The 13,347-nt window shown below is 41.4% G+C and overlaps 1 protein-coding gene across 1 annotated transcript in view; it reads left to right on the top strand.

Annotated features, from left to right (window-relative positions):
- The window catches only part of MCF2L2 (MCF.2 cell line derived transforming sequence-like 2), a 207,854-nt gene that overhangs the window by 177,361 nt on the left and 17,146 nt on the right, over positions 1-13,347 (top strand). The window contains exons 20-22 of the mRNA XM_012640066.1: positions 661-753; positions 3,739-3,810; positions 6,194-6,319. Coding sequence (XP_012495520.1) covers positions 661-753; positions 3,739-3,810; positions 6,194-6,319 — 291 coding nt within the window. The remainder of the gene's footprint in view (positions 1-660; positions 754-3,738; positions 3,811-6,193; positions 6,320-13,347) is intronic.

Consider the following 13,347-nt stretch of genomic DNA (forward strand, 5'->3'; position numbering starts at 1 on the left):
TTTGTTCTCTCTAGAAAATGTTTATGTGCATCACATTTTTAAAGAAATCAAAAGTATGAACTAGGTAGAGGGAATTTGGCATTGGGACTTATGTTTATTAAAAGTCTCCCATAGTTTGAAATTACACATTAGAAATTTCGATGCTGCCCTTGGTCTCTATGGTACAGGCCCGTGAGGAACAGCTGTAGCCTGGTGAGAAAACCATCATCCTCTTCAAGGATGGGTTTTAAAAATGAAACTAAGTAAAAGAAATATCACACTTCAGGGCTCTCTGGAAAGGTATCTCTAAGTCGTCTGTACCCTCCAGGCATAAAACGACCTTGACCCTGCTCCCCTCCACCTTGAAAACGGGCTGCCTCCTTTTCAGAAGGTCTTAAATGCCCCACTGTCTTCTGATGGACTTGCTTTCTAAAAGGAATAAATGGTCCTGCTTCTCTAGTTACCTATAAAAATATTAGCCAAGCCATCCCCTTTCCTCTTTCTCTCATTTCACACACTGCTTCTGGGGGACCGAACACCTCAAGAGCATTCTAGAACTGCTCCGCACTGCCACCCCTCTTGTCCATGAAAAGCCTCTTGTATCTAAATGCCGCCACTTTTGTTCTGTGTGTGTTTGTGTTCTTTGTTTTGCTTTATGTTGTTTCTGTTTGGCTTTTAAAGGTATGCCAACGCCAACTGGATCACAATCTCCCTCTTTTTAAGTATCTTAGAGGACCAAGCCGGAGACTTATAAAATACCAGATGCTGCTCAAGGTAAAGTCAATGAGATGGTGCTTTGCTGTGCTGGGAAAACTGACACCTGCACTATGGTGCTCTTTTCCTTACACGTATAGAGTTGTGACTTGGTCTTCTAAGGCAGAAGATATGTCCATCCTTTGGCTTTTTCTTTCTTCCAAGTCTAAATCAGCCCTTTTCAGTGAGAAGTAAAACCGTTGAGTCATTGAGTTGGAAGGGACCTGGGAGCCTGGTTAGTCCAAGATCTAGCCCAGGGCATGAATTGGTAAGCAGCCTGGTTTAGGAGAGGAAAGCTCCTTGGGAACAATGGGGAGGAAGGGGGCACAGCCACACTGCTGGCAGCTGAGAGGGTGGGGAAGGCAGCCAGAGCCTCTGTCTCAGACACATGAGATATCATCTGCTCCATTTTACAGATGAGGCAAGGAGCTTCAGAGAAGAGGTGTGATTTTTCCCAGAGTTACTGTTTTATGTGCATTAAAACATTGGAAAGAAAGTGGCAAAACTGGAGTGTTCTCTCCTTTTAAACATTGACCCCCACTCTTAGATTTAGGATCTTATCCCGAGAGCAGCATAACAGAATGAATTTTGTTGTATCTGAGCTCCTAAGTGGTTCTCCCTCCCTCTCTCTCTCTCTCTCTCTCTCTCTCTCTGTCTGATCTTTACCCCTCCTTAGCAGGGAGGCATTGCCACCAGCACATCTGCAGGCAAGCACTTCCCAGACCCCGAGCAGGACTCGAGGGTCTATCCAGGCTGGTTTCCCACGCCTGAACTTGAGGGAAGGGTCTGGGCTGCCCCTATAAATTGTCTTTTGAATTAACCTATATAAGACATTTAGGTAGCTCTTGACCAGGGGCCACTGTCTCCTAATTAAAAAAAAAAAAAAAGGAACACCTACTGTTTACTTCTTATTTAAGAAGTAAATCAGACATGCCACAATCAGACATGCCAGCAAAGCTCTGGACTGTGGAGAAACTGAGGCTCAGAGAAGTTAACCACATGGCCCAATATTCTGCCCTCAAAAAAGGTTACTCTTTCAGGCCAGGTGCCGTAGTATGTACCTGTAATCCCAGCTAGTGGGGAGACTGAGGCGGAAGAATCCCTTCAGTCCAGGAGTTCAAAGCCAGCCTGGGTACCATAGCCAGACCCTGTCTCTGGGAAAAAAAAAAGTTCTCTCAGCTTTCCATCAGAAGTTTCAGTTTCAGCCTCAGCCTCACTGTACCAGCTCTACTGTTTACCAGTTATGGGACCTTGACTTCTTGGGCCTTAGTTTTTTCCTGTGTAAAATGAGGTAATGTAATCCCCTCCATTAGACCGTTACCAAGCAGGCGGATAATCCATGTGGTGACCTGGGCACAGCGCAGACCCCAGGAAGCATCATGTGATGTGTAGCTGTCACCTTAGATGTTAAGACTGTCCCATCGGCATGGGAATGAGGCTAATGATCTGCTTCTCTCTGCGAGCAGCATCTGTGAGCATATTTTGATACAGAATTCACTTAGGTTCCTCTGTTCGACCCGTCTTTACCGTCATGCTCACTCTAGAGGTCCTACCTCTGGACCACAGGAGGAGGGAGCAAGACAGGTGTGGTGGTTTTCCCTCTGTCTGCCTGGGCTCGAGTTTTCCCACAGAGGTGACATTTACACAGAGCTAGGTGACATTTACGCAGAAGGCTGTAGAGGCGTAGTATTAGAAATACACTCTGGAGTTAGACACCCTGCGTCTGGATCCCGCCTCTGGCACTTCCAGGCTGCCTGAACTCACGCAAGTTACTTAACCTTTCCTGGCCTCAGATTCCTCACCTGTAGAATTAAGATAATAATAGCAGTTGTCCTGGCATGCTTCTTGGGAGCATGAAATGAGATAATACAGGTTAAAAGTGCTTAGAAGAATTGTGTGAACTACCTTTCACTGAAGAAACAAAAGAGAATCACTATGAAATATTCTGTGGGGAATATTTCATAGCCAAGTTTGCTGGTGCCTGAAAACCAACTCAAGCCATTGGTATGCCGTGTCGAAAGGAACGACTGTGTTCTGTGTAGTGTTCTGTCTATGAGACGGGGAGCTCATTCTGCATCTCCTACACAACAACTGGCTCGAAGGAACGTGCATGTTGGACCCATTGCCTCGTGGTTTGGAAAGGATAGTGTAATCCTGGTGTGGGAAATCCTTTCTAAGTATAAGAGAAAGGGCAAGGAATGCTAGATCACACCATTGAAAACAAAGACACGTGAAACATTGGGGAAAATGTTAGCAAAATATGTGATGCATGGTTAGTATGCTTAATTAATAATGAACTCTTAGAAATTAATAGCAAAAAGATGAACGAAGGACATAGGCAGTTTACAAAAAATAAATAGTAATAGCAAATTTTTTAAAGTTCTACCTCTCTAGTTATCTGAGAAATTCAAATTAAAACAACACTGGGGTAGGATTTCTCTGTTAATTCAATTGGCAAAGATGTTTGATTAAATGGTAATACACCATGTTGGCCCTGGGCCAGTGAGATAGGCTGGCAGGAACACAGTTCCTCTCTAAAGAAATTGGAAATATGCCTCAAAATTCTTTACTTTTACAATTCCTCTTCTAGGAATTTATCCTTAGGAAAAATCCACAAAAGTAATTATTATTACTATAGTAAAAAAAATGTTGAACCTAACCGTTTTATAGTAGGGGACTTTACATAATTCATAACTATAATTCAATTATGGTTTAACTATAAGATGCACTTACATAACACTCTACCATATTTTAGAAAAATACATTGTCATAGAAAAATGTTCCTGATATATTGTTTAATGGGGAAAAGCAGGCTACAAAATCACGTATGCAATATGATTCTTTGTTTGTGGAAAGAACTCTGTGCCAAATATATCATTCAGTCTTTTTCTCTTACAAATTTACACACATTCTCAGTCAGCTTGACATTGGCTGCAAGTTGTTTGCAAGTAGATTTTGTTGGCTATCTCCTTTTTGATTTTCTGTAAGGCTTTTGGGTCAATGCAGGGTCTGCTGGATTTTGAGTCTCCTGAAGATTTGAAGATAGACCCGGGTGACCTAGAAGGAGGCTTGGCTAAGGTACTGTATATTAAATATTACATTTTATATGACTAACTGTTAATGGTGTTTGCCTATGGGTGGGAGGATTTATAGCAATTTTATTTTCCTTGTTTATAATCTTTTTTGTCTAAGTTTTCTAAAATAGTATGTGTCTTATAATTCATAGTCAGGAAAAAACAAAAAATTAAAGGTAATTTTGAAGTAGGGATTTGTAGCCCAATGAGAAGTGATAATATATTTTCTTCCTTCCACATAAAAAAATTTTAATGGGAATTCAAAATTAAGTGAATATGTAAAATGCACACATAAAAGACTAGAAGGAAGTAAATACAATGAAATATCTGCTATGGTTTTCCTGAATGATAGGATTATGTATGATTTATATTTTTTTCATAGTACTTCTTGGCATATCTAACTTTTATACATTACGCCTTGTTCTCCTCTGAGAGAGAGAAAGAGAAAGAGAGAGAGAGTGAGAGTGAGAATTCTAGGAGAGACTGCCAAGATTCTCTTGGAAGAAGATTCTCTCGTGGCGTGGTGGCCACGCCAAGTTAGGAAGAAATTTGTGGTTTAGTGATGCGGTCTCTTTTCAATTTCCTATAAAATGTTCTGGTTTTAACAAGAAAAACTTGAGACATGTGTCTCAAGCAGCAGTCATTTGCATGCTGTCTCTGCTCAGGATGAAGCAGCTCAGGGCACAGGTAATGATTTCATAGCCTGAAGCAAGGGGAGCTAGCTCTAGTTAGAGGGGTTTAATAATGTTCGTAAGGATTTTTCTGAGCCCTACATTACACGCCATAAAACTGGCTGCCTGGTTTGTTTGTAAGAGGAGGGTTAGTGGGAAGGAAAGGGGTAGGAGCAGATATTACTCCTACATATCTAAAAGGAAATTGAGTTTTAAGTGTTGGCTAAGGAGGAATACGCCTGATATAAGAACTTTCGATCCCTTATTGATGACATTAAAATAAACGCAGATGAGAGTCTGCTGTCTTTCACCAGGAACTGAAGCTTATTTACTATGAGCGAGAAGCTAACAACCCTTGGCACATTGTTCACTGGAGGCAGCATGGTCTGGTCCATTCATCAGCTCTGTCAGTCAGCTCTCTGATCCAAAGATGCTCATACCCAGTGCTTCGGCAGAGATTAAGAAAATACCCAGCCCTTTGACATCATGCTGTAGAGGACAAAAAGAGGTGGGGCTAGATAGGGAGCAGCAAAGAGCTATCTGTTCTTCGTTGTAGAAATCGAAGTGTAAAAAAAAAAATACATGGAATAAACCAGAATCTTTTTGTTTGTATTTATCAGGTGCCAGATAAATATGCCATGTAGGTAGTAGGGGAATAAAATACAGAAACCCAAGCAAAAGCGTTTTGAACTGAAACAATCACCCCTCTCGCATCCTAAGTGTCACTGTGTTATTAATGGGAACGTTGGTCTCTTTCAGAGCATGTTGGCTTATCTCCTTGTCATCTTTAATTGTGGTGCGATGTGAGGAGGGCTGGAGGCCAGTAAAGGGAGGAAGGACAGAGCTACCGGAAATTCAATGTGGGAAATGCAACCTTTATGGCTTTTACACATGCATCATTATCGCCTCTCTACATGGCAGCCATGTAAACTCTATAGTGGTTTCCAGAAGTTGGGGTGAGGGGCAATGAGTCATATTAGTCAAAGGGTACAAAGCTTCAATTATGCAAGATGAATAAATCCTAGTGACATACTGTACAGCATAGTGCTATGATTAACAGAACTTCATTGCACATGTAAAAATTTGCTAAAAGGGTACCTCTTATGTTAAGTGTTCTTATCATCATCATAATCATCATGAACATCATGATTGTCATCATAAATAAAGAGGGCTGGAGGCAATGTTTGTTTCCATGTGGAGAGTTTCCATGTGGAGACTCTCCATGTAAACTCTGTAGGAGTTTACAAATGTCCTCCTCTGGTATGGTTTTAAGTATAATTTTACCCATACGAATAAGACTTTCACATTAAATGTAGGAATAAGATACTCAGATGGTATTTTTCAGCAAGCCCCAGGGAGTAGGGAGATAAATGGGGGAGAAGCCTATTTAAAGGAGCTCAGTTTTTCATGCTTTAAAAAAGCTAAGTTCTTTATGTTTCTTATATAGCAGGAATATGTCAATGGTTTTATGAACTTCATTCATCATGAATACAATGTACAGAAGGTTTGGTAGATGATTTTGCTTGTCTGTATATCACATATTAAACAGCAAATATCTTCAGCCACGGTTCTTTAGGAGCAGGGAGATAGATTCATGTGCCCACCTTCTCAGTCAGTGCTGGCTGGATCCACAGCTCCTTATCTCTGCCCTGTTTTTCTTCTCCATCTGGTAGATGGCATGCTTTTGATTTCCAACATGGCATTTGTCTGCCACAGGATGGGCCAAAGAGGACCAAGGATTCAGCATTCTCAGCCAAACTACAGCAAGCTTTGGCGGTGATAGAGGATTTGATCAAGTCCTGTGAGCTGGCCATAGACCTAGCAGCGGTCACTGGATGTCCGGTATGTTCCATAGCAAGTGTTGGGACATTTCACACAAAAGGCAGAAACAGTATTACAAAGGTAGGAGATGCTGTGGCAAAGTTAGAGAAATAATCTGTGGTAAAGGGATGTGGCCCTGAGGAAGGCCACGGAATGAGCCAGCAAACCTGTGCTACCGGATTCCAAGCAGCCCCCAGCATTTTCAGGAATCTTGGGTTATGTTCCTCAGGGTCCTAAATGTTGGGACTGACCCACAGACTGGACAAACCAGAAACTCAGGGGCCAGAACATATATGGGCAGGTTAAAGTGCTGCAGAAGTCATTTATTTTCTAGTTCATGGCACTATTAAATATTTAAAGATTTGAGAGATTTTCCTTCTTGCCTCCTCTAGAGTTTCTCCGTGAAAAGTAGTTTAAAAATGTGTCCAAGATGAGAGTTGAGCTCCATTTTACTTCGCAGGCCCCAGTACAAGTATACAGTACGCATCCCTTAATTCAAATGGTTGAAAGAAAAGCCAAGAGAGTGCATTTCCAGACCGACGCTGGGGAGCTGAGCTCTCTCAGCTCTAGCATTAGTGTTAATTCCAAACAGGCCAGTCCCAGGCATTCCAGGCAAACCGTCCTCTACAAATGCATGATCTCTTTGGGAATGAGACATAGTTAATATTCGACTCTTTTTCACTTTGCAGGTGTCTAGATTTTGACTCAGGTGTATTTGTTTTTTATCACTGTCATAATAAATTACCACAAGCTCGGCAGCTTAGCATGGCATAAATTTGTTATCTTGCAGTTCTCGGGTCAGAAGTTCAACACAGTCTCATGCTAAGATCAAGGTGTCTGCCTTCCTTTTTGGAGACTTTAGGAGCAAATCTGTTTCCTTGAGTTTTCCAGCTTAAAAGGGCCACTCACATTCCTTGGTTCCTGGCCTCCTACTCCAGCTTCAAAGCCAACAACAGTGGGTTGAGTTCTTCTTACATCACATTACTCTGACCTTCTCTTGCGCTTCTCTGCCACTTTTAAGACCCTTGTGGTTACATTGGGTACATCCAGATAATCCAAAATAATCTCCCCTTCTTGGAGTCAACTGATTAATAATATTAATTTCCTCTGAAATCTTAATTCCCCTTTGCCATGTAACCTGACATATTCTCAGATTCTGGGGATTAGGATGTTGACATCTTTGGGAAGCCATTATTCTGCCAACCACACAGGGTGCAAGCATTTTAAGAATTACATTTTAGACAGAGACTTTCCTTCTCTTTGTTTCCTTTTCATTTTTACCTGGTTCTGAACATATTGTTTATTAAGATCTTGGTAGAGGAAATGACCTTTCTTTTCTTTCCTTGTCATAAATCAAACCATGCAAATTACTTAGGGACTAAAAAATGTGATCTCATTACTTCCCTTCCTGGTATTTCTCTGGCCAGCATCTTGGAAAGTTAGCCCTACTGGGTTTTCTGTGATCCTGGGCAGGATGCCGTTACTGTCCTCTGGGACTCCAAGGTGCTCTCTGCTGATGACTCATGTGTGATTTCAGAGAGTATTCATGAACTACAGGGCAGAGTTAGGGTGTGTGGCGGGGGATCATTTCCTTAGCAATAATTTTTCTTCTTCAGCTAAGGAAAGTCAAGAGAAAAATTTTTTTAAATCAATTTGGGATATCTTTCTGTTCTTTTCTTTTTATCTTGAATCATGTGTCAGCTACCCCATCAAATGTCCATTTCCTTGATTCAATTCGATATTCTAGAAATTATATGCAGAGCAGGAAACTGAATGTAAATAACACAGGAGGAGGAGGTTGTGAGGAGAGAATGATTAAAACATGAGGAAATAGCAATCTAATTTCATTCCACCCAGCTTAAGTGCAAATAAGATGAACCAGCTTATAGAATATTAAATGTTTTACACTAAATGCAAAGGAGCTTTTTTGCCCGTGTGTCTTCAGAATTGTGCCTTTGACGATGCTCTGTAGTTTCTTCTCTGCTAAGACTTTAACTTGCTTTTATGTCTAATACATTAGCTAATTTCTCCTGACAGTTTTGTATAATCCTATTGAATTGTGAAGGAGTAGGCACTGGAATTTTCAACTTTCTGCTTTGAGAGCTGATCTATGGAAAGAATAATTAACCTAAGATCACGTGGGTGTCAGCTTAGACTATTTCTGGATCACTCCCTATCCAGGGTACTAGCCAGGTACTATTTGGTTCTGATTAGAGTTGACTAACAACTCAACTACTTCTAACTCAAATCTAATGATTCCAAGATCTTTGCCTCAGTTTTGTAGAACTTTATCACTGGTGTTTTTAATCCCATGCCTTATGCATGGATGAATCCAGAGCTTAACCTCTTAGTTTCTCTACTTGAAATTCATTATTAACCTGGTTTTATAAAGGAAAGAAATTGAATGTGAATGGATCAATTCATAATTAAAACAACCAGAAAAAAATTCCCTCCTGATACTTACATTCTTTCCCTCTTGTGCATATTCAATTAGTCCTTGGTTTAATTTAATTACAGAAGTTTAAACAGATTTTTTGAACAAATTTGTTTTGTGGAATGCTGGGATGTAATTTACTTCTTTCTGTTTGCAAAGAAAAAGAAAAAATTTTTCCTCTATTTGAATCCAATGCATAATAGAAATGCATTTAAATACTGACTTGGGCCATGGCTCATGCCTATAATCCTAGCTCTTTGGGAGGCCAAGGCAGGAGGATCACTTGAGGTCTGAGGTTGGGTATGTGAGGCTGCAGTGAGCTATGATGACATCATGGTACTCTACCCTGGGTAACAGAGTAAGACCCTACCTCCAAAAAAAAAAAAAAACTGACTTGCCAGGAACAAGTTCCAAAGTTGAATAATAAAGGTTGAATGAAACATTTTTCAGCTGGTCTGAAGGTAGTGAGTTATCTCACTTGATTGTTCACAGTCAGTTACAGATTGAACTCCTTGTTCTACTACTTTCCCCCCTCCTCACTACTGTACTTGACTAGTCTTAAAAAAAAAAAAAAACATTTTTCTTCTCTGGAACAAATACAGTAAAGATGTATTATTATTGCAAGTTCATTGTGGGCTAGGCCAGGTATTTTATTGCCATTTCAGTTCCCTTTTACTTTACCATAGTGTTGGCCACAGAGATAAGGCTGAGTAAATAATCCTAGTAACACAGTGAAATTGCCTTGTACATCTTCCCACCCTCATGATATCTGCGTCAAAGGGTGGTTGTCCGGAGTAAGCAAGGGTTAAATCATAGGTAAGGCCCCAAGCACCATGCCCGGTGCCTGGTAGATGCTGAATAAATGGTCCTAGTCCTGAGTTATGTGGGGACCTGCGTAGGCTGGAAAGGAAGGAACTCTTTTGCTTCTGGCTGTTGTAATCAGGGGCTCCCACAGCTTCTGCTTTTCATTTCTGGACCAGGATTTTTGTTGATTCATTTATCCAGATGTTTCCTGCTACTTTGTGCAAGAAGTATGTGACTGTCACATTAGCTCCTACTGCCAGGAATTGAAACTTGGGCACCCAAAAGAGTTCTCTTGCTGAGGCTGGCTTCCCTAGATTCACTCTCCAGCCAGATTCTTCATTTGGCCAGTGTAGGCACATTTAAAATTCTTATACCAGAGCTCTTACCTACAAAAATGCCCATGCATGAAAATGGTAGCATTTATTAGTTTATTTTGTAATCGCTTCCCATACGGAGGAGGCCATCTGACTTATCACTTGCTTATTTGTTTGAGGTAGTCTCTATGTTCCATCTCCGAGCTCACAACCATCAGGTTCTTCAACATACCATGTGACAAAACCACACTTCTTTGTCACTAGTGGAAAATGGTTGAGAGTGTGTTAGTTTCCTAGGGCTGCTGTAACAAAGTACCATAAACTGGGTGACTTAAAACAACATAAATCTATTCTCTCACAGTGTTGAAACCTAGACACCCAAAATCAAGGTGTCGACAGGACCATGCTCTCTCTGAATGCTCCAGGAAAGAATCCCTTCTTGCCTCTTCCCACTTTCTGGTGGTGCCAGCAATTGTTGGAGTTCTTTGGCTGACAACCATATCAATCCAATTTCTTCTTCTGTCTTCACATGACTGTCTTCCCTCCATGTGTGTCTCTGTGTTTGTTTTCTCTTTTTATAAGGACAGCAGTCATTGGATTAGGACCCACCCTAATCCAGTGTGACCTCTTTTAACTAATTACATCTACAAAGATCCTCTTTCCAATAAGGTCACACTGTGAAGTTCCAGTAGACATGAGTTTTGAGGGGGGACACTAGTCAATGCAGTTCCATACCCTCTACCCCCAGGCACCACTAAATGCCAATAAATAAATAAATACTTACTCAGGAACAAGTATTTGAATGAGATTATGTACTTGGTGTCTGGCCTTGGGATCAACTACAGTCTGGTTGGAAAGAAAAGATACATATGGTTGAAAAGATAGCCAAGGGTCATCTTTGCCTACTCCAGGGGATCTCCCCATAGCTTCCCTTTGGAGGTGGAGTGGCTCCACACAGCATTCGCCCTGCTGACAGTGACGTGTGTGTGCCTACCCTTCATTAGCACTGTACAGGGCACGTGCTTGCCCACCGGAGGTTGTACCTTGAGCATTGAGATGTCCAATCCTGTCATGAGCATGGTCCTGAGAACATTTACGCAAGATGACCCAGAGGATATGCAGCTATATATTTTAGCCAGACTCAAAAGATCCGGCAATTCTCTGCAGTGACCTCCAGTAATGATGGATTTACTGGAAAAGCTGACCCACAGAGCCTCAGGAAGAGTGAGAACAATGGCAGAGCCAGGCTCACAGAGATGAGATTGAACAAGTCCAGGATCTACAGCAGCTCCGAGGCCCTGGCTTGGGGAGCGAGTCGGGATTCTTACCTGTGTGCCCTGCCTATCTGTGCCAGGCACACCCACCTGCCTGCTCTCCCCTGCTACCACCTGCTGACTGGTTTCTTCCCTCCACCAGTGTCTTTTCCTCTTCCTCATAGTTTCTGGTGACTCAGTTTCTTCACAGCTCTGTTTCTTTCTCAATTATTTCACCACCTACTTTCTTGTAAAGCGTCCCACAGCTGCAACTCTTGCTGGGCACTGCCCGCTCCTCAGTTGTCTTCAGTTCAGAGAGGGATCACACTGGCCACTCAGCACATCTTTTTTCTACTGGGGCCCTGTGGCCAGTTGCTGGCCTCTCTCTGGGTTCATATCCTGTGGTCAATTGCTTATCAAGATGCAAACGGTCGTTGCCTTGGGCAAGATGAGAAGTAAAGTTCAGAGGTGATGAAAAGCAAGCCTTGCTGCCCAAGGTTGCATCTTCTGCAGGGCTGTGGTCAGGGTGGTTTCCTCTACAGCAGCCCATGGCCTTGACAGACACCTTAGCCAACATCACCCATCCTCAGCAGGTGATTAGAGAGTGCATACGTGTACTTGCTCCCCTCCCCCATCCTCCTGGCCTCTTTTAGAATTGCTGCTTACAGCTCTGCTATGAAGTGATGCCTCCGCATTGACCAAATGTGTTCTTCTGAGCAGCTTTACCTAAAATGTGTTCCTCTATCTGTTGTAGATGTGGTTGAGGATGTTGCTCAGTGACCCTTTCTCCTGCGAGAAAAACCTTTCTTTTGTCTTATTAATAGAAATAGCTGTACTTTTCCTGAACACCTGGTTTGAGTATGTCTTCAGACATAATGAATCCTATAAGTCACCCGTGTTTCCTTCTGTATTGCCTACTAGGAGGTCAGAGCCAAGTCTGCAGCAAGTTTATATGGCAGTAATGTATGGATTTTACATACAGTCTTTTCCTCTTATTTTTTATCTTTTTTTAAAGATACATGTTTTCGATATGTTGCCCCAGCTGGTCTTGAACTCCTGGCCTCAAGCAATCCTCCTGTCCAGCCTCCCAAGCAGCTAGAAGTACAGGCAGGAGCCACCATGACAGCTTCTTTATTTTTTAATCACCCTAATTTCCTCAGTTATTTTCTGTCTGCCTTTACTGTATATATTTTTGTAAGATGTGTCAAATGTTTGAAATGAGGTGGAGTATAAAATTTTTTTTAAATATTATTAGAAACTACAGGTTATCCAAAATGCTTGGGACTAGAAGTGTTTGGGATTTTTTTGGATTTTGGAATATTTGCATATACATAAAATATGTTGGGAATAGGACCCAATTCTGTACATGAAATTCATTTGTATTTCCTATATACATTATATGCATCAACTGAAGGTAATTTTATACAATATTTTTAATAGTTTTGTGCATGGAACAAAGTTTTGACTGCAACACAACATACAAGGTCAGGTGTGGGATCTTCTACTTGTGGCATCATATTGCACTCAAAAAGATTAGGATTTTGGAATATTTCATATTTTGGATTTTTAGATTAGGGATGTTCAAACTGTACTGATGATAGTTGTTCGTGCAGCAAGTATTAAGCCCCTACTTTTACTAGTTGCCTTGAATAAAACATATTTTCTGCACTATTTATGTCTATTTCGAGTACAAATTGAATGGGTTTAAAAGAGAAAGAAATCACTGAGGGCTGGAGTGGTTACATTTGAGTGGGTCCTTGAAGGACGAGTGAAAAACTTCTCAAGGGTCCTCATGGACCTGTCCACCCATCTGTCTTGGAACATGCCAGGCAGAGCCTGTGTAATGTAGAGCAGGAGCATCATGCTTTTAGGAAATAAGGCCTTATGGCTGGGGGCTCTTTACTCCTCAGTGAGAATTTTATTCACCACAGTTTATACATGTATGTTTCCCAAAGCATAAAAAGAAAATTAGCATAGAAAATAATGCCACAAATGCCATAGAAATGACTTGAAGTTTTTATTTTAAAATTTCAGAAGTATAGTCAATTCTTTTTATTTTTGTTTTATTTTTATTTTTTTGAGACAGAGTCTCACTCTGTTGCCCGGGCTAGAGTGCCATGGCGTCATCCTAGCTCACAGCAACCCCAAACTCCTGGGCTCAAGTGATCCTTCTGCCTCAGCCTCCCGAGTAGCTGGGACTACAGGCATGTGCCACCATGCCCGGCTAATTTTTTCTATGTATTT

The sequence above is a fragment of the Propithecus coquereli genome, unplaced genomic scaffold (assembly GCF_000956105.1).
Source record: "Propithecus coquereli isolate 6110/MARCELLA unplaced genomic scaffold, Pcoq_1.0 Scaffold10, whole genome shotgun sequence".
NCBI classification, from domain to species: domain Eukaryota; kingdom Metazoa; phylum Chordata; class Mammalia; order Primates; family Indriidae; genus Propithecus; species Propithecus coquereli.